At 66.7% G+C, this 18,599-nt stretch overlaps 3 protein-coding genes across 7 annotated transcripts; all 3 read right to left on the bottom strand.

The window, feature by feature from the left end:
• Nucleotides 1–1,540: 1,540 nt before the first annotated feature.
• Nucleotides 1,541–5,247, bottom strand: PPP4C (protein phosphatase 4 catalytic subunit). Of its 4 annotated transcripts, none has more exons than XM_089779086.1 (9): nucleotides 5,094–5,247; nucleotides 4,910–5,009; nucleotides 3,875–3,926; nucleotides 3,746–3,796; nucleotides 3,571–3,672; nucleotides 3,183–3,356; nucleotides 2,984–3,110; nucleotides 2,663–2,852; nucleotides 1,541–2,256 (listed from the first exon to the last, which is right to left on the bottom strand). In XM_089779086.1, the coding sequence occupies exons 2-9, from the start codon at nucleotides 5,005–5,007 to the stop codon at nucleotides 2,127–2,129; spliced, it is 924 nt and encodes a 307-aa protein (XP_089635212.1). In that variant the 5' UTR covers nucleotides 5,008–5,009; nucleotides 5,094–5,247; the 3' UTR covers nucleotides 1,541–2,126. The 4 variants fall into 4 exon arrangements, with proteins under 4 accessions (XP_089635212.1, XP_089635214.1, XP_089635213.1 ...); XM_089779088.1 differs by having other exon boundaries at nucleotides 3,875–3,922; nucleotides 5,094–5,246; XM_089779087.1 differs by lacking the exons at nucleotides 4,910–5,009; nucleotides 5,094–5,247 and adding an exon at nucleotides 4,240–4,323.
• Nucleotides 5,248–6,324: 1,077 nt separating this feature from the next.
• ALDOA (aldolase, fructose-bisphosphate A) lies at nucleotides 6,325–14,152 on the bottom strand. 2 transcript variants are annotated; one of them, XM_075917420.2, is made up of 9 exons: nucleotides 13,998–14,152; nucleotides 8,882–9,002; nucleotides 8,542–8,753; nucleotides 8,361–8,415; nucleotides 8,106–8,266; nucleotides 7,847–7,930; nucleotides 7,542–7,716; nucleotides 7,105–7,304; nucleotides 6,325–6,611 (listed from the first exon to the last, which is right to left on the bottom strand). In XM_075917420.2, exons 2-9 carry the CDS (start codon nucleotides 8,991–8,993, stop codon nucleotides 6,516–6,518), a joined length of 1,095 nt encoding a protein of 364 aa, XP_075773535.2. In that variant the 5' UTR covers nucleotides 8,994–9,002; nucleotides 13,998–14,152; the 3' UTR covers nucleotides 6,325–6,515. The 2 variants fall into 2 exon arrangements, with proteins under 2 accessions (XP_075773535.2, XP_089635197.1); XM_089779071.1 differs by lacking the exon at nucleotides 13,998–14,152 and adding an exon at nucleotides 10,494–10,639.
• Nucleotides 14,153–14,639: 487 nt separating this feature from the next.
• Nucleotides 14,640–17,970, bottom strand: LOC102449158 (crk-like protein). Its single transcript, XM_075917421.2, has 3 exons — nucleotides 16,895–17,970; nucleotides 16,118–16,669; nucleotides 14,640–15,818 (listed from the first exon to the last, which is right to left on the bottom strand). Exons 1-3 carry the CDS (start codon nucleotides 17,048–17,050, stop codon nucleotides 15,684–15,686), a joined length of 843 nt encoding a protein of 280 aa, XP_075773536.1. The 5' UTR covers nucleotides 17,051–17,970; the 3' UTR covers nucleotides 14,640–15,683.
• Nucleotides 17,971–18,599: the final 629 nt, after the last annotated feature.

The following is an 18,599-nucleotide window of genomic DNA, read 5'->3' as shown; positions in this document are numbered from 1 at the left end:
CTAAAGTTTGAAAAAGATCTAACTGCTGCTCCAGATAATTTGCATTCAAGAGTTTTAAAAGAGCTGGCTGGACAGGCAGTGCAGCTTTTGTGTTACATCTCAGAGCACTGGGAGAGTTACAGACATCTGGAAGGAGGTTAACATAGTACACACGTTGGAAAAGGGGAAGGGGGATGATCTGGGACAGGGCTCCAAGTCCAGCTGACATGAATCCCAGCGGGATAATACAAATAGCTGCTCTAGGACTCAGAGTAAAGAACTAAGGGAGGGCAACAGACTTAAAGCAAATCAATATGGTCCTGTGGTCCATAGATCCTATCAACCTGGCCCCTGCAAGGCTGCAGCCTTAGGGCAGCAGCGTGCTGTGGGCAATGCAGCCTCCCCCAGCCCAGGAGGGAGGGGTCCCAGCCACAGTGTCTCAGCCTTGTGCTGGCTGCTCCCCCTGGAGAAGGCTGCAGCTACCCCAAACACTGGGGGGGGGATGTCGTGCAGGAGGGGCAGAGCCGGCTGGGTAAAGAGGCAGCAGTGAACCCAGCAGGGCTCAGTCCAGCTCTCTGGGCACAAGGCAGGCTGCGGGCTCGGTCCTGGGAACCAGGGACTCTGAGCAAGGGGCTAGTTGGGAACAGGAGCTCCTGGCCTGAGGCTGCACAAAGGGGGATCTCTCAGCGGACTCTCTCGCTGGGTTGGCCCTGGGGCAGCGCTGCTGCGGCTTGGGGCTGCTGTTCCAGGAGGGTAGGGAGCAACTGGATGGTCACAGAAGAGCCAAGGGATGGCTGAAAGGATCAGAAAGCTGGCCTGAAGCAAGAGCCACCAGGAGCTGGAGACAGACAGCCTGGGGGTGACGGGCACCGGCCTGGCAGGACCTCCGTGGGCAATGGATCTGCCAGGGGCTGACAGCTGGAAGCTGGACAGAGCCTACGGCCCAAGGGCGCAACCAGTGCTCAAGCAGAGCCACTCCTGCGGGGACGAGGCACCGGGCCAGGCGCATGCACCAGCTCTGACGCTGACTCGGCCCAGCATGGGTGTGTCTCAGATCTGCCCCAGGGCGTTTGGGAGTGCTCTCTGGCTGCTGCTACACAGAGCCTCAGGTCAGCTGTTCCAATGGGGCTGTGAAGCACAGCAGGCCTCAAGGGTGGATGCGGCTGTAGTACAATGCCTGACCCTACAGGCTTGCACACGGACCTCTTGCCAGTTCTTTGTGCAGGGCAGCAGCCTCCGTAGGCCAGACAGGAAGATGCTGGCAGAGGTGGCTGAGGGCTCCCCTTGGCCCTCCCCAGCCCATGGAGGTGCTGAGGATAGCGGCTCGGATGCTGGCACAACAAGCGCTGAGGGTCGTCCCCCACCCTGAGAAGGGAAAGGACCCTGCTAGGACTCCAGGAGGCGCACTTCAAAGAGGTGCACCAGAGCCCAGAAGGAATCCCTCCCACCTGACCCATGGCTCCTGGAACTGATTGGCCACCTTTTCTCTGTAGGGGGCACTGGCTCCCGTCTGGCCCCAGGGCAGGGTATGGGCTGGGCAGGTGATTAACACTTACCACAGTTTCGTTCTTTATACAAACGTAGCTTTATTTTTTTTCTGGTTTTTTTCCCATTTTTATTAGAATTTTTTTTTTTTATCTAAAATGAACAAAAAAGGCAAATATTGGAAAAAGTCATTCAACCAAAGAAATACAAATGTCAAGAGACAGGTAAGAAGGGGACCGTGGGGGCCCCTCCCCAAAGAGAAAGGGGATGTCGGAATAGCCAGCCTACCCAAAGGGCCTGGTGAGGAAAGTGATCCCCCGGGGGAGAGGAAGCTGTGGGGAGACTCACAGGCCTGGGTCCCCTGCTGCCCCGACATGTGGGATCCCGTTTGGAAGGCAGAGGCCCTGCTGCAGCCAGGCCAGGACGCAGGCTGAAGGGGGAGGGGCCTTGCTATTAAATAAGAGCCTGGGACGGAAGCTGAAACCTGGAGAAAGATGCTGGAGATTTGGGGCAGGGAGGTAACAGTCACTTCATCCCAGAGCAGGGCTGCAGTCTGGCCACCCCACATTCAATCCCAAGGAATGGGCAGGATCCGCCCCCAGGTCTTCCAAAAGCCCCAGCAGGGGAAGCCAGGGGCTGCCTCAGGCCAGCTGGTGGGGGGGTCACAGGAAGTAGTCAGCAACAGGTTTCTTGGAGGGGATCCCTCGCGTTTCCTGGGGGGCAGCTTCAAAGATGATAAATTCCTTCTGCAGATGCTCATCGAGCTCCAGGATGGCAGCCACATTCCCGCACCTGGGGGAGGGAGTGACACACACAGCCCGGCCAGTGCCCCACACTCCTGACCCACAGCCCTGCCCCCCAGCACAGCCAGTGCCCCTTACTCCTGACCCACAGCCCTGCCCCCCAGCACAGCCAATGCCCCACACTCCTGACCCACAGCCCTGCCCCCCAGCACAGCCAGTGCCCCTTACTCCTGCCCCCCAGCACAGCCAGTGCCCCTTACTCCTGCCCCCAGGCCCTGTCTCCCCCAGCATCCCTCACTGCCCCCCGCCCGCATCCCTGCTGGTGCTCCTCACTCCTGAACTACAGGTCCTGCTAGCTCAGGCCCTCCCGACCCGCAGCTTGTGCCTCACCTCTGGCTGCTGGTGCCTCTTACTTCCTACCTGCCTGCCCCCGCCAGTGCCCCTCATGCTCTCACCTGTAGCAGTAGTTGGGGGCTGACCACACGGTGAGCACGGTCTCGTTGAAGTGCCACTTGTAACCCTCCATCACCAGCTGGTGGGCCCGGCAGATCATGTCGATGTCATTGGAGGCGTTGAACTGGGCCACCACGTCGCTGCCGAAGAGGTACCCAGCCCCCCGCGGGCTCACACCCCAGCCTGTTGTGTCTGAGGAGAGGCCAGTCCTGCTCAGCCCGTCGTGTGCTCCCCACACTGAACGACTGAATCTTTGCCAAAGAAATAATCCTCCCTGTAAGCCAGGACTAAGCCCCGCTCCTCCTGCCGGCCGACCCCCTTACCTTCTGGGTCAGACCAGAGCAGGTCACACATAGGGCCGTCATGCGGCACCTCCTGCTTGCGATCAATGGTGCGGATCTGATCCAGCGTCTGGATAGAGGGGGAGAGACCCCCATGGACACAGAAGATCTGCAGGAGAGAAGCAGAGGTTAGGACCCAGGAGGCCTGCCCCAGCCCTGCCCCGCGGCCACAAGAACGCACCTTCCCATCGATGATGGCCGAGAGGCTGAGGTAGTCAAAGATCTCGGTGCAGTAGCGCCACACGGTGACGGAGCCGTACTTGCGCAGGCACTCGTCATAGAAGCCGTACACCTGTGTGATCTGCCGGCTCTCGTGGTTGCCCCGGATTAACGTGATGCGGTCGGGGTAGCGCACCTAGGGGAGATGAGGGGTTATCTGGAACCAAGAGACAGGGATCCGGCTCCAGCCCCAGGGGAGTGTCTAGCGGGGGCCGGACAGTCCCAAGTCAACAGAATGTGGCTAGCAGGGACCAGGGAGGGGTGTTCAAGCAAGGGGAAGCCGGTCCGACGGGCAATGGGAGAAGGGGTAGGGTGTGGGTGGGAAGCTGGCCGAGGGGGGGGGACCTCACCTTGAGTGCCAGGAGCAGCAGGAAGGTCTCCACACTGTAGAAACCACGATCCACGAAGTCACCCATGAAGAGGTAGTTGGTCTCTGGAACGTCGCCCCCGACCTGTGGGTGCAGGGGACGGGTGATGGCGAGGGGGCGCGCTGGGCTGCGGGGCAGCGCCGGGGTCTCTACTCACCCTGAACAGCTCCTTGAGGTCGTAGAACTGGCCGTGGATGTCGCCGCACACCTGGGGGGAGAGCTGCCGTGAGGGGCTGGGAGCCAAGCCCCCCCCAACACGCCCCCCTCCCCGAAACCCTGCACTCACCGTCACCGGCGAGTCCACTCGCTGCACGTTGCTCTCCTCCACCAGGATCTCCCTTGTGCACAGGGGCGAGCGGGTTAGAGACGGGCCCGGGCCGGCCTCCCGGGAGGCCTAGCAGCCCCGCCCCGCCCCGCCCTCCCGGGAGGCCTAGCAGCCCCGCCCCGCCCCGCCCTCCCGGGAGGCCTAGCAGCCCCGCCCCGCCCCCCCCCCCCCCGGAGGCCTAGCAGCCCCGCCCCGGCCCCCCCCCCCGGGAGGCCTAGCAGCCCCGCCCCGGCCCCCCCCCCCGGGAGGCCTAGCAGCCCCGCCCCGGCCCCCCCCCCCGGGAGGCCTAGCAGCCCCGCCCCGGCCCCCCCCCCCCCCCCGCTCACCGGGCCTTGGCGCACAGCGCCTTCACCTCGCTCTCCTTGATGAGCTCGCAGCCCCGCCCCGGCCCCCCCCCCCCCCCCGCTCACCGGGCCTTGGCGCACAGCGCCTTCACCTCGCTCTCCTTGATGAGCTCGCAGCCCCGCCCCCCGGGCCCCCCCCCGGCCCCCCCCGCTCACCGGGCCTTGGCGCACAGCGCCTTCACCTCGCTCTCCTTGATGAGCTCGCAGCCCCGCCCCCCGGGCCCCCCCGGCCCCCCCCGCTCACCGGGCCTTGGCGCACAGCGCCTTCACCTCGCTCTCCTTGATGAGCTCGCAGCCCCGCCCCCCCGGGCCCCCCCCGCTCACCGGGCCTTGGCGCACAGCGCCTTCACCTCGCTCTCCTTGATGAGCTCGCAGCCCCGCCCCCCCCCGCTCACCGCCCCCCCCCCGCCCCCCCCGCTCACCGCCCCCCCCCAGCCCCCCCCCGCTCACCGGGCCTTGGCGCACAGCGCCTTCACCTCGCTCTCCTTGATGAGCTCGCAGCCCCGCCCCCCCGGGCCCCCCCCCGGCCCCCCCCCCGCTCACCGGGCCTTGGCGCACAGCGCCTTCACCTCGCTCTCCTTGATGAGCTCGCAGCCCCGCCCCCCCCGGCCCCCCCCGCTCACCGCCCCGCCCCCCGGCCCCCCCCGCTCACCGGGCCTTGGCGCACAGCGCCTTCACCTCGCTCTCCTTGATGAGCTCGCAGCGCCGCAGCTGCTCGATCTGCCGGTCCAGGTCGCTGATCTCGGCCATGGCTGGGGGGAGGCGGGGCAGTCAGCCGGGGGGGGGGAGCCCAGCCCAGCCCCCCGCCCCGCCCCCCCGCCCGCGGCCCCCCGTACCTGGGGCTCCCGGCTCCGAGCGCTGCTGGCCCCGCCCCGCCCCCTCCCGGCGCAACGTCACTTCCCCGCCGGAGAGCGGACGACTGAGCGAAGGCAGGAAGTGACGTCACGGCAAAGGGCGGAGCGCAGAGGCCGCGAGAAGAAAGGCGGAAAAGGAAGGGGAGGAAAGACACCGGACGTTACGTCACATCCGGCGCCTTCCGCTGAGCTCCCGAGGCGGGGCCTCTTGCGCAGCCTGGCGCGGACCCTACGTCACGTGTCCGGCCTCGGCCCCGGGCCGAGCGGGGGACCCGATTTCCGGGGGCAATCCAGGGGGAGGGGCAGTGCCCGGGGGCGGGGCCGGCGGGGGGGGCAGTGCCCGGGGGGGCCGGCGGGGGGGGCAGTGCCCAGGGGGGAGCCAGCGGGGAGGGGGCAGTGCCCGGGGGGGGGGTCGGCGGGGGGGCAGTGCCCAGGGGGGAGCCAGCGGGGAGGGGGCAGTGCCCGGGGGGGGTCGGCGGGGGGGGGCAGTGCCCGGGGGGGTCGGCGGGGGGGGGGGGCAGTGCCCGGGGGGAGCCAGCGGGGAGGGGGCAGTGCCCGGGGGGGTCGGCGGGGGGGGGCAGTGCCCGGGGGGAGCCGGCGGTGGGGGAGAACCTGTGCCCGGGGGGCCCGCTGCCTGCAAAGTCTGTGCCCCCACTTCCCTCCCTGGCACCCTATGGCATGGCTGTCCAGGCCCGCTCCCCCCCTGTCCACTTCTCCAGCCACTGCCCAGGCCACTGGGCTTGGGGTGTGCGCGCCTAGTTCCTGCTTTCACTGCACGTGGGGGGGTTGCTAGGCCCCGTCCCAATGGAGGGGTGTACGTGAGGAGGAGGGTGCCAGTCCCAGTGTGGGGTGCATGTAGGTTGCAGTGCTGAGGGGGCCATGGGGAGGGCTGTGTTGCAGTACCAGGGGAGAGGTGGGAAGGAGACACAGGGGCCCAGGCCCAGTAAGGGCTATGTGCAGAGGGAGGTGCATACAAGGCCCAGAATGGGATGGGGGGGGGCCTTGTGTGTGCCCACAGGGCTCAGTGGGGGCTATGGGTGGGGAGCATTTCTGGCCCCCACTCTGTGTTCGGGGGTGGGGGAGATGCACAGCCCTTGTGGAACTTGGCCCCGGGGAGCTACTTGTGGGAGAGCCACTTTGACCCCCCCCATCCTTGGCCCCTCCCACCCATAGCCCTGTGCTACTGCCCCCCAAGGATGCTCACAGCCAGGAGCTGGTTCAACAGGTTTTCTTTATTGTGGGATGTGGGGCGGTGGTCACCCCAGCAGCTATGGTGGGGGGACCTGGAGTGTCATCTGGCCCCAGCACAGGGCGTTGAGACGCAGGGGGAAGGGTCGATTCCTGGGTTCTTCACACCTCTCTGCAGGGCGCTGGGCTCTGGCAGGGGGCCGTGGCCAGGCCCCCCTAGTAGGCGTGGTTGGAGACGAAGAGGGACTCGCTGGCAGCTGCGCCGCTCTGCCCGCTCGGGCTGTATTTCCCCTGGCAGGCCAGGCTGTTAGCCTAGGGGGCAGAAACAGATCAGTGCCTTGCACCCCGCCCCCCCAAAACCTCTCCCCCCACCAGGCCCCCAGCACCCCCCTATGCATGTTCTCCCACTGCCACCGGGCTCCACCCCCCTCAGTGCCAGCCCCCCAGCATATCCTCCCTACCCTGGACCCTGAACCCCCAAGGCCAGCCCTCCCCCCCAGCACATCCTCCCAGCGCCAGAGCATGTCCTTCCCCGCCAGAATCAGCCCCCCCCCAGCATAGCCTTCTGGTGCCAAAGCGTGTCCCGTCCCCCCCCAGCATGTCCTCCCTGCATCGGACCCTGAACCTCCAGGACCAGCCCTCTCCCCCAACATGTTCTTCTCCCCAGGACCAGCCCTCACCCCCCAGTGCATCCTCCCTGACCCACCCCACAGCCAGCCTAGTTCCTAATGACAGGCAAGGCCTCGCGCTCCCCTACTTCCACCCCCCTAGCTGAGCCAGCCACGCCCAGGGGCGGGGCACATACCAGGGCCCGCTTGACATACTCCTCCTGGGCTGCCTTGGCATTCTCCTTCTTGCCACCCCAGGCCTTGAGGGCCGAGGCCTGCAGGGCGCGGCCGTAGGAGAAGGTCAGAGCCCAGGGTTTGTGCAGGGGGCACTTGTTGATGGCATTGAGGTTGAGGGAGGCCTCCTCCTCGCTCTGCCCGCCCGACAGGAAGGTGATGCCTGTGGAGGGAGGGGGCAGGGTGTCAGCGCCTGGGCGAGGGGCACTAGTTCCAACTGGGGCCAGGCTGGTGCAGCCTTAGGGTCCTAGGAGGAGGCTGGGCTGGTTCCGGCAGTGCCCTGGAGGGGAGCCCCAGGAGTCCACGTCCTCTCCCTTCCCCCAGCCAGCCCTGCCTGGGGGGTGCCCACAGGCAGGGAGGCTGGCCCACCCCAATGCCCCCTTCTTTCCCCAGTGCCCACCAGGCACAGCGGGTGGCACGGTGCGGCGCAGGGCGGTGACAGTCGCCATGGCGATCTCCTCATGGCTGTACTTCTTGGTGCAGGCGTGGCCAGCCGTCACCATGTTGGGTTTGAGAAGGGTGCCCTCCAGGTAGACGTGGTGGTCACTCAGTGCTTTGTACACAGCGGCCAGCACCTGGGGGAGGGGTCAGAGAGAGCAGGGTCAGGCCCTCAAGCTGCCAATGGTCCCCAGGAGGGGAGCTGTCCCGCACCCCACTTCCAGCCCCAGCTGTGAGGAGACACCCGCTGCCCCCGGGCCCTCTTACCTTCTCTGTAACGTACTGACAGCGCTTCAGGTCGTGGTCCCCATCCGGAAGGATTTCTGGCTCCACAATGGGCACGATCCCGTTCTGAGGGGACAGGCAGAGGGGCAGGGTCAGAGACCACCAGACTTGGCCTGGCCCACCTGCTGCCAGCTCAGCATCCCCTGAACCACAGTGCACGGGCTCTGTCCCACCCGGGGGCCTAAGGGATCCCGGCGGCCCTGTGCTGCGGGGCAGGGAGCTGCACCGCAGGGCTGCCCACCTGCTGGCAGATGCTGGCGTAGCGTGCCAGGACGTTGGCGTTCTCCAGGATGGCCAAGTAGGAGGGGGTGTGCTCCGAGATCTTCAGCACGCAGCGCCACTTGGCAAAGTCGGCCCCGTCCTTCTTGTACTGGGCGCAGCGCTCGGACAGCCCGTCCAGACCTGGGGGGCAGAGCGTGAGCCAGGGGCTAGTGCCGGGAGGGGCCCCGTGCTGGGCGGGGCAGGGCTGCCATTGGGCACAGCCCATGTCACTCACCCTGGGTGGTGGTCTCGCCGTTTGTTCCAGCCAGGGGCACGACACCTTTGTCCACCTGTGGGGCAGAGGGGTGGGTCCATTCCGTTCAGTCCCCAGCTCTCCACATTGTCCCCCCATCACTCTGCTTGGGGCCACTGGCCCCTCCCTCCTTGGCCCTGCACCCACCCCCACCCACGCTCACCTTGATGCCAATCACGCCGCCCTTGTCCTTGATGACCTTGGGGAAGGGGCGGGCGTCGTCGGCCTTCTGGTACATGGTCTCGTGGAAGAGGATGACGCCCCCGATGCAGGGGTTGACCCGCTCGTCGGCCGTGAACAGCAGCTGGCGATAGAAGCGCCGGTTCTCCTCCGTGTTCTCCGCGCCGATGGAGCTCAGCCGCTTGGCGATGCTGCCTGTGGGGCGAGGCTGTCAGCTGGCGCCCCACTCCCTCCGTAAGCCCCTCACTCCCGACCCCTGCTCCCCAGTTGTGGGGGCTCTGCCAGTCAGCTCCCAGGGAGCCTGGCTCCCCACAGCCCCTCACCGGTGGACTCATCTGCAGCGAGGATGCCCTTGCCCGGGGCCACGATGCGGTGAGCGATGTCCGACAGCTCCTTCTTCTGCTCCGGGGTGAGGGCTGGGTACTGGTGAGGCATGTTGGCTTCCTGTGGGCGAGACGGGCAGCCCGGGGTTAACCCCGCCCAGACAGACAGACAGACGTGCAGGCCTGGGCCTCCCGCATGGCAGCCGAGGGCGAGCACCACTAGAGGGCCCTGCCACGCTGGGGAGGGGGAGGGGGAGGGGGAATGGGACCCAGGCGTCCGGGGGCACTCCCATGCTTCCAGCCCCTAGGCGGAAGGGAGAAGCCGGCGAGGACGCGCCCCAAACGCTGCTGAGTTCGCAGCCTCCAGGGAGCAGGAGGGAGGGGCAGGAAGGAGGCGCCCGCAGCCGCCCAGCCCGAGGAAAGGGGGCACCGGGGGCCCAGCCCAAGGTGCTCGCGGCCACTAGGGAGCGCCCCGCGCAATCCAGGGATGCCACGAGCAACCATGCAGCTCTGACCTTGAGAGTCCCGGTTCCCCCCACGGGCGGGGAGGGGCCATCGGCCGGCCCCCAACTCTGCTGGGGGGTAGGAGGGCAAGGTCGCATCGAGAGCTGGGGGCTGAAATGGGGCGCCATGGGGAGATTCTGCCGCCCCATCCAGCTCGCTCAGAGGAAGCAGGATAGAAATGCCGCTGGCTCTGGGGAGAGGCGCCCCAGGGGTAGCCAAGGACGGTCTGGTCCGTTCCGTTCCTGAGACCCGGGGCTCCTGACACCAGCCCCCCAAAGACAACAGCTCCTGCCAGCCCACGGGGAACCCTGCCTCCAGAGCCGCGAACTCCCCCCCCCCCCCGGTCCCTGCCTCCAGAGCCGCGAACTCCCCCCCCCCCCGGTCCCTGCCTCCAGAGCCGCGAACTCCCCCCCCCCCGGTCCCTGCCTCCAGAGCCGCGAACTCCCCCCCCCCCGGTCCCTGCCTCCAGAGCCGCGAACTCCCCCCCCCCCCGGTCCCTGCCTCCAGAGCCGCGAACTCCCCCCCCCCCGGTCCCTGCCTCCAGAGCCGCGAACTCCCCCCCCCCCCGGTCCCTGCCTCCAGAGCCGCGAACTCCCCCCCCCCCCGGTCCCTGCCTCCAGAGCCGCGAACTCCCCCCCCCCCCGGTCCCTGCCTCCAGAGCCGCGAACTCCCCCCCGCCCCCGGTCCCTGCCTCCAGAGCCGCGAACCCCCCCCCCCCCGGTCCCTGCCTCCAGAGCCGCGAACTCCCCCCCCCCCCCGGTCCCTGCCTCCAGAGCCGCGAACCCCCCCCCCCCCCCCGGTCCCTGCCTCCAGAGCCGCGAACCCCCCCCCCCCCCCGGTCCCTGCCTCCAGAGCCGCGAACCCCCCCCCCCCCCGGTCCCTGCCTCCAGAGCCGCGAACCCCCCCCCCCCCCCGGTCCCTGCCTCCAGAGCCGCGAACCCCCCCCCCCCCCCCCGGTCCCTGCCTCCAGAGCCGCGAACCCCCCCCCCCCCCGGTCCCTGCCTCCAGAGCCGCGAACCCCCCCCCCCCCCCCGGTCCCTGCCTCCAGAGCCGCGAACCCCCCCCCCCCCCCGGTCCCTGCCTCCAGAGCCGCGAACCCCCGACCCACCTCTCCCGGCGGCAGGCTGGGGACTGGGGATGGCTCCGAACTCTCCGAGTCTCCGCGTTCCGAAAGGGAACGTCACAGGCCCGCGGGCGGAAGCCAGTCGAAGGGGCGGGGCCACAAGTTGAAAGGGAGACCGCCTCTCTCGCTCCAGCGCCCCCTAGAGCCGATCGGGCCCCGCTCCTTGCGCGGGGAGAGCTTGGCCGGGACATCCCCCGGGGAAACTGATTCCCCCCTCCCCGTGCCGCCCCTCTGCGGGGGAGGGGCTGGGAGAAGGGCCTATGGGGCGAGTGGGTCCGGAGAGGCCCAGGGCGGGGGAGGCCTGAGGGTAGCTGTGGGGTGTGGAAGCCAAAGGACATTCCTTGCAGCAGCTGGAATTGGACCCCCAAATCCCTGCTGCTCCAAGCCCCCCACTCGCTCCCACAGGCCTCCCCTCTGCACCACTGGGCTGGGGGTGGCTCTGCAGCGGGTCCCCTCCCCCTCCCCCTCCCCGCATTCTGCCTTTGGCTCTGACCTTTCTCCAGACGCCCCCCCCCCTCCCCGGCTCATGTGTCCCCTCTGAAGGGCAGGCAGCTATTTCTGGGTCCCCTCGTGGTGCCACCTGGCACTGGCGTCACCTGTCCCCCTGCCCTGGAAAGACGAGCTGGAAAACCGGCGGCCCAGCTGTGAAAGCCCAGGGCCCGGGCGGCGCTGGGTGCCCAGCTGGCTGCTGCCGGGCCAGCTTGGACAAACGGACCTGGGGCGGCGCTGGCACCCACCCTGGACAGGCCAGATGGGCACCCAGCTCATGGGGGAGCAGTGCTGCTGTCTCCCAGGAACCTGCAGCTGCACCCTGGGGGGGGGCAGCCTGACTGGCTGGGGCACAAAGGAGCCAGAGGGGTGAGGAGAGCACAGGAATGCAGGGAGGGGCATCCCAGGCGGGGGGGGGTGTCTCCTTGGAGAGGGGGACAGAGCAGAGAGGGCGTGTGAGGCTGGAAAAATGGCAGATGATCCGCAATGCCCCCCAGCCCGGCAGCGCAGCCTCGTGTCCCCCCCAGTCCTGTCAATGCCCCGCAGCCCCCCCCCCCCGCCATCGCGGGGTGGGGGAGGGGAGGGGAGGGAAGCTAAGCTCTGGGCTGCTGGTAATTACGCTGGAATTGCTCCCTCACTGGGTGGGGGTGGGATAGTTTTGTGCTGATCAGCACGTACCCGTGGGGGAGGGGTATGGGCCTCCCAAATCCTGCATAGGCGGAGTGTGGGGGGGCCTGATCCCGAGAGTCTGCCCCCCCTTCCAGCCAGGGCACAGCTGCTGCCTTAGAAATGTCAGGCCGCCCTGTTCTGCTCCCCCAGCCCACTGTCTCCCCTCCCCTGCTACACTTCCTTCTCCCCAAAACCCCCAGCCCCCCTTGCCCCAATATCCCACCAACCGCCTTCTCCCCAAAACCCCCAGCCCCTCTTCTCCCCAAAACCCCCAGCCCCCCTTGCCCCAATATCCCACCAACCGCCTTCTCCCCAAAACCCCCAGCCCCTCTTCTCCCCAACAACCCCCAGCCCCCTTGCCCCAATATCCCACCAACCGCCTTCTCCCCAAAACCCCCAGCCCCTCTTCTCCCCAACAACCCCCAGCCCCCTTGCCCCAATATCCCACCAACCGCCTTCTCCCCAAAACCCCCAGCCCCTCCCTTGCCCCTCCCCCAATCCCCAAAACCCCCAGCCCCCCTTGCCCCAATATCCCACCAACCGCCTTCTCCCCAAAACCCCCAGCCCCTCTTCTCCCCAACAACCCCCAGCCCCCTTGCCCCAATATCCCACCAACCGCCTTCTCCCCAAAACCCCCAGCCCCCCTCTTGCCCCAATATCCCACCAACCGCCTTCTCCCCAAAACCCCCAGCCCCCCTTGCCCCAATATCCCACCAACCGCCTTCTCCCCAAAACCCCCAGCCCCTCTTCTCCCCCACCCCCAGCCCCCGCCCCTTCTCCCCAAAACCCCCAGCCCCTCCCTTGCCCCTCCCCCAATCCCCAAAACCCCCAGCCCCCCTTGCCCCAATATCCCACCAACCGCCTTCTCCCCAAAACCCCCAGCCCCCCTCTTGCCCCTCCCCCAAACAACCCCCAGCTCCCTTGCCCCAATATCCCACCAACCGCCTTATCCCCAAAACCCCCAGCCCCCTTACCCCAATATCCCACCAACCGCCTTATCCCCAAAACTCCCAGCCCCTCTTCTCCCCAACAACCCCCAGCTCCCCTTGCCCCAATATCCCACCAACCGCCTTCTCCCCAAAACCCCCAGCCCCTCTTCTCCCCAACAACCCCCAGCCCCCTTGCCCCAATATCCCACCAACCGCCTTATCCCCAAAACCCCCAGCCCCCCTTGCCCCAATATCCCACCAACCGCCTTCTCCCCAAAACCCCCAGCCCCTCTTCTCCCCAACAACCCGCAGCTCCCTTGCCCCAATATCCCACCAACCGCCTTATCCCCAAAACCCCCAGCCCCTTCTCCCCAACAACCCCCAGCCCCTCTTGCCCCAATATCCCACCAACCGCCTTATCCCCAAAACCCCCAGCCCCCTTACCCCAATATCCCACCAACTGCCTTAGCCCCAATAACCCCCAGCCCCCTTACCCCAATATCCCACCAACCGCCTTAGCCCCAATAACCCCCAGCCCCCTTACCCCAATATCCCACCAACCGCCTTATCCCCAAAACCCCCAGCCCCCTTACCCCAATATCCCACCAACTGCCTTAGCCCCCAACCCCCCTTACCGCCAATAACCCCCAGCCCCCCTTACCCCAATAACCCAACCCCCTTATCCCCAATCCTCAGCCCTCCTCACCCCAATAACCCACCAACCCCCTTAGCCCCAATAATCCTCAGCCCTCCTTACCCCAATAAGCCACCAACCGCCTTAGCCCCAATAACCCCCAGTCCCCCTTACCCTAATATCCCAACAACCCCCAGCCCTCCTTACCCCAATAACCCACCAACCCCCCAGTCCCCTCTTAGCCCCAATAACCCCCAGTCCCCCTTACCCTAATATCCCACCAACCACCTTAGCTCCAATAACCCCCAGCCCTCCTTACCCCAATGACCCACCAACCCCCCAGTCCCCTCTTAGCCCCAATAACCCCCCAGTCCCCTTAGCCCCAATAACCCCCCAGTCCCCTTAGCCCCAATAACTCAACCCCCAGTCCCCTCTTAGCCCCAATAACCCCCAGCCCTCCTTACCCCAATAACCCCCCAGCCCTCTCTTAGCCCAGCCCTCCCTCTCAGCTCCACAACCCCACCAGACACCCCAATCACCCCGATATGCCCTTGCTCCCAATAACTCCTCAGATACTCCCTTACCCTAATAACCCAACAAGCCCAGACACCCCTTACCCTCAATTATTCTCCAGCTCCTCAAACACCCCCTTATCCCCGATATCTCCCCAGGTGCCCAGAAACCCCCTTACCTCAAGCCCCCAAAAACCTCCAGCTCCCACCAGACCCCCTTCCCCTCATCTCCCAATAGCCCCCCACCCAATCTCACCGGCAGCGGGGGTCTGGCGGGCTCTGGTGGCACACGGCAGCTCCAGGCAGTGCTGGGTGACAGGGTGCGGAGGGCCGTGGGGCTATAAGAGGTGGGGGAGGGACAGGGTAACCTTTTCCCTGACCCCTGGCCTTTCGCTGGGCAGCTAAAAATACCTGGGCTGGGAACGTGAAACGCTCGGGACATTGGTGGTAGGACCCAAAGCTGCGTCATGGCGGGGGGCCCAGCAGACAGCAGCCCCCAGTCCCTCCCTTCCCCCTCCATGGACCCCCCTGCCCTGGGTTTCAGACTAACACGGCTACATTTCTATCATTGCTTTGCTGCTCCCAACCCTACACTGGCCTGGGATACAGACGGGTGGCTGGGCACTGGGACCCCGAACCAGCCCTGTTTCCACAGGCGCTCACACCCCATGGCTGGGGTCACCCCAGCACAGTCTCCATGGAAACCTTAGAGGCTCTCTCTAGCTGGCCTGGGGCAAGGATCCAGGTTACTACGGCAACACTCTAGACCCCAGCTGGCCAGGGTCCAGGATCTGGGTTACCATGGTGATGCTCTAGCCAGGCCAGGATCTGGGTTACCATAGCGATGCTCTAGCTCCCCCCCCCCCCCCCCCCCACACACACACTCAAGAAGCTGAGCTGGGCACAGTCACCATCAGGAGGTTTAATGTAGCAGGGACGGCGGGTGAGTCACACACGGGGCAGCGACGTGGGGGAAGGGCCCTTTGGACCCAGATCCAGACCTCAAGCCTCCAGTCAGAGCCAGCACCCCCATGGATTCAGGCCGCGGCGCGCTGGGGCAGGACCCAGAGGTAGCCGTGGCTCAAGTCAAGGGGTCAGCCAGACGAAGCCTGGGTCCTCGGCCCCCGCAGGCTGCAAACCCCCAGGCACCCATTCAGTGTAGCGAGGGTCACAGGAGAACGAGGCAGCTCGCTTCAAAAGCCAAGCGGCAAAGGCCAACCAGCCAAGGGTGAAAGCTCACAGGCAATGGGCAAAGGCCACTCCAGGCCAGGCGGCCCCTGCAACGTTCAGGGAAGCAAGGAAGGGCCAGAGTCCATCAACAGAGGCGTCCACATGCACCCAGCCATGGGTTTGCTGACACAGAGCTTGCAGGCGGACGCCCCGGGGCCGTGGGGCTCAGGTGGCCGCCCCAGAGTCAGAGTCCAGGGGCCGTGGGGCTCAGGCGGAAGCCCCGGGGTCAGAGTCCAGGGGCTGTGGGGCTCAGGTGGCCGCCCCGGGGTCAGAGTCCAGGGGCCGTGGGGCTCAGGTGGCCACCCCGGGGTCAGAGTCCAGGGGCCGTGGGGCTCAGGTGGAAGCCCCGGGGTCAGAATCCAGGGGCCATGGGGCTCAGGTGGCCGCCCTGGGGTCGGAGTCCAGGGGCTGTGAGGCTCAGGCGGTTGTCCCAGAGTCAAGAGTCCAGGGACCGTGGGGCTCAGGCGGCTGCCCCAGGGTTGAAGTCCAGGGGCCGTGGGGCTCAGGCGGCTGCCCCAGAGTCAGAGTCCAGGGGCCGTGGGGCTCAGGCGGTTGTCCCAGAGTCAGAGTCCAGGGGCCGTGGGGCTCAGGCGGTTGTCCCAGAGTCAGAGTCCAGGGGCCGTGGGGCTCAGGCGGTTGTCCCAGAGTCAGAGTCCAGGGGCCGTGGGGCTCAGGCGGTTGTCCCAGAGTCAGAGTCCAGGGGCCGCGGGGCTCAGCTGGCCTCCTCGGGGCTCTGGGGGTCGAGAATCTGGACGTGGGTGAAGGGAAAGTGCCCACTGCGCCCGTTCAACTGCCCCTCCCATTGCCCATTGATGTTCATCTTCGTCACCGTGATGATGTCACCCACCTGGGGGTCAGAGGACAAAGGTCACTGTGTCAGATGCCTCCTCGGAACAGTCTCACTCACCCCACTTGCCCCCGTCTCTGGACACCTGGGTCTCCAGAATCAAGGACTAATTCCCTCCTCTGTGCCAAGCTCCAGGCACACACGCCCCTTAGGCCCAGGATCAATCGCCCTTCCCTTGCCTGGATCCCCCAGAATCAGGGATTAGTTCTGCCCGCCCACCAGCTGGGACCCTTCAGATACTTGGGTCCTCTGGAATCCAGGCCCTGTTCCCCCCCAGATCCTGGGTGCCCTGCACTCACCTCGAAAGCTAGCGCCGTCTTGTCATAGGCATTGGGCACCCGCCGCTGCACAGCCCTGGCCACCACAGGGCCATTGCGGGCTGTGGGCAGCGGAGCTGGGGGGCCGCCTACACTGGGATGGGCATAAGGCCCCAGCAGGACTCCGGCCTGGGGACGCCAGGGCTGAACATAGGGCACCGGGATCATGCCCACCCGCCCGTCGCCTCGCTGTGCCGTCCACCACTGCTCTTCTGGCTTGCCCAGCACGCGGAGCGGCTCCCCCTTGCGGAAGGGCAGGTCCTCCTGGTCATTCCCCGCAAAGTCATAGAGAGCCTGCACCCACTCGCAGGGTGGGCCAGGGCCAACAGCTGGTGCTTCAGGGTCACCGGCCCCCTCGGCAGGGGCCGGTGGGGCCGGGCTGGGCCCTGTGGGGCCTCGGCACACAGGCACCACCAGCGTGGTGGTGTCCAGGTAGTGTACCCGGTAGAAATCCAGCAGCGCCGGCAGCCCCTCAAACTCCTGATCCCCGATCTTCAGTCGGCCAGGCAGGCTGTTAATGATGTAGTGAGAGACCTGGGGAAAGGCAGAGGGCCCGGGAAGGAGACAGGGGGCAGACAGACAGTTATACATTGGACTTTCACCAGACCTCTTCCCCACATCCCCCTGGGTTCTCCTAGATCCATTTCCTCCCCCAAGCCCATGGATTCTGGCAATTCTCCTCCTGCCCCCACCTCATCCCTTCCTCTCCCACATCCTTCAGCCGGTTCCCCTCCCTCACCAGCCCCAGACTCCCCTCACCTTGGCGTTCTCGCTGACGGAGAGGACGAAGTCCCCAGGGCAGGTGGAGCTGTCCCTCACCAGGAAGGTGCCGGGTCGGTGACCCTGAAGACAGGCCACAGCCTCCTGCCGGCTCAGGGGCCCCATGTACCAATCGTAGGAGTCCCCGAAAGACATGGCTCTGGGAACAGCGGGGACTCCCTGCGACTCCTGCCTCAGGGGAACCCCCCCAATTCCAATGCAGCCCTCTCAAATCTGCAGGCAAGCCCTGGTATTTAAGGGGAATCCCCACAGCCCCCCAAATCTTTTGGGCATACAGCTCTAAATTAATTCCCCTCCAAGGCAACAGCCCCCCAAATTACCATGCACCCTCTTCTCCATCCCAATTCCTCTCACTTTAGGAAGCAGCATCCCCCCAAACCATTCCAGTGCCCCCTAGAATCCTTTCCCCAAAGGCAACTGCCAGAGGAGTTCCCCTAAACTATGCCAACCCTGGTGCACCTCCAAATTCTGCCCAGGAGCCCATGTCCTCAACAAATCCCTCAATTCCTTGCACCCCTAAAGTCACCCCAGCATTCCTTTCTGCTGTGCTACCTTCCATTCTTCGGCACCCCCAACATATACCCGACCATCTCCTATATCCCTGCTCAGGAGCCTGCTGCCTCTCTGCAACCTCCTAAATCCTGTGCACCCCAAACCTCCCCAGTGCAACCCCCAAGTTTTGCATGCCCCAAAACCTCCCTGTGCAGCCCCAGTCCTCTGCACCCCAAACCCTCCCCGTGCAGCCTCCCAAGCCCTGCGCGCCCCAAACCCTCCCCGTGCAGCCCCCCGAGTACTGCGCGCCCCAAACTCCTCCCCGTGCAGCCCCCCGAGTACTGCGCGCCCCAAACTCCTCCCCGTGCAGCCCCCTGAGTACTGCGCGCCCCAAACTCCTCCCCGTGCAGCCCCCCAAGTACTGCGCACCCCAAACTCCTCCCCGTGCAGCCCCCCGAGTACTGCGCGCCCCAAACTCCTCCCCGTGCAGCCCCCCAAGTACTGCGCGCCCCAAACCCCTCCCCGTGCAGCCCCCCGAGTACTGCGCGCCCCAAACTCCTCCCCGTGCAGCCCCCCCCAAGTACTGCGCGCCCCAAACCCCTCCCCGTGCAGCCCCCCAAGTACTGCGCGCCCCAAACTCCTCCCCGTGCAGCCCCCCGAGTACTGCGCGCCCCAAACTCCTCCCCGTGCAGCCCCCCGAGTACTGCGCGCCCCAAACCCCTCCCCGTGCAGCCCCCGAGCTCCAGCCCCTCCCCGCAAGCCGCCTCCGCCAGTCCTGCCCGCTCACCGCGGCAGCAGGGCGAGCGGAAGTGACGCGGCGCGGCCCCAGGCGGCTGCCATGGCGGGGGCTGGCAGGAGGAGCAGGCGGCCATCTTGGGAGCGGGCAGGCCGGGGGGCGGGGCCGGAGAGAGCCCCACGGGGCGAGCTCCGCGGCAAAGGGCCCCGCCCATCAGCGGCGCAGCCAGCCCAGCGCTGCCGGCCACGTGCCCCTGCAGCAGGACACCGGGGCGGGGCGGGGCGGGGCGGGGCCGCGGGAGCGCGCACCTCAAAGGGGCGACACCGCCCGGAGCCTGGCTGCGGGGGCGGGGCTGGGGGGGGCAGGTGCATTGGGTTAGGAGGGGGGAGAGGGGGCTGGGGTGCTTGGCTCTGGGGGGGGGGGGCGGGTGCATTGGGTTAGGGGGGGAGAGGGGGC

Source organism: Pelodiscus sinensis, chromosome 5 (assembly GCF_052426305.1).
Source record: "Pelodiscus sinensis isolate ZL-2025 chromosome 5, ASM5242630v1, whole genome shotgun sequence".
In the NCBI taxonomy this organism is placed as follows: Eukaryota; Metazoa; Chordata; order Testudines; family Trionychidae; genus Pelodiscus; species Pelodiscus sinensis.
The sequence above is the reverse complement of the archived record's forward strand: the minus strand, read 5'-3'. Positions and strand labels throughout refer to the sequence as shown.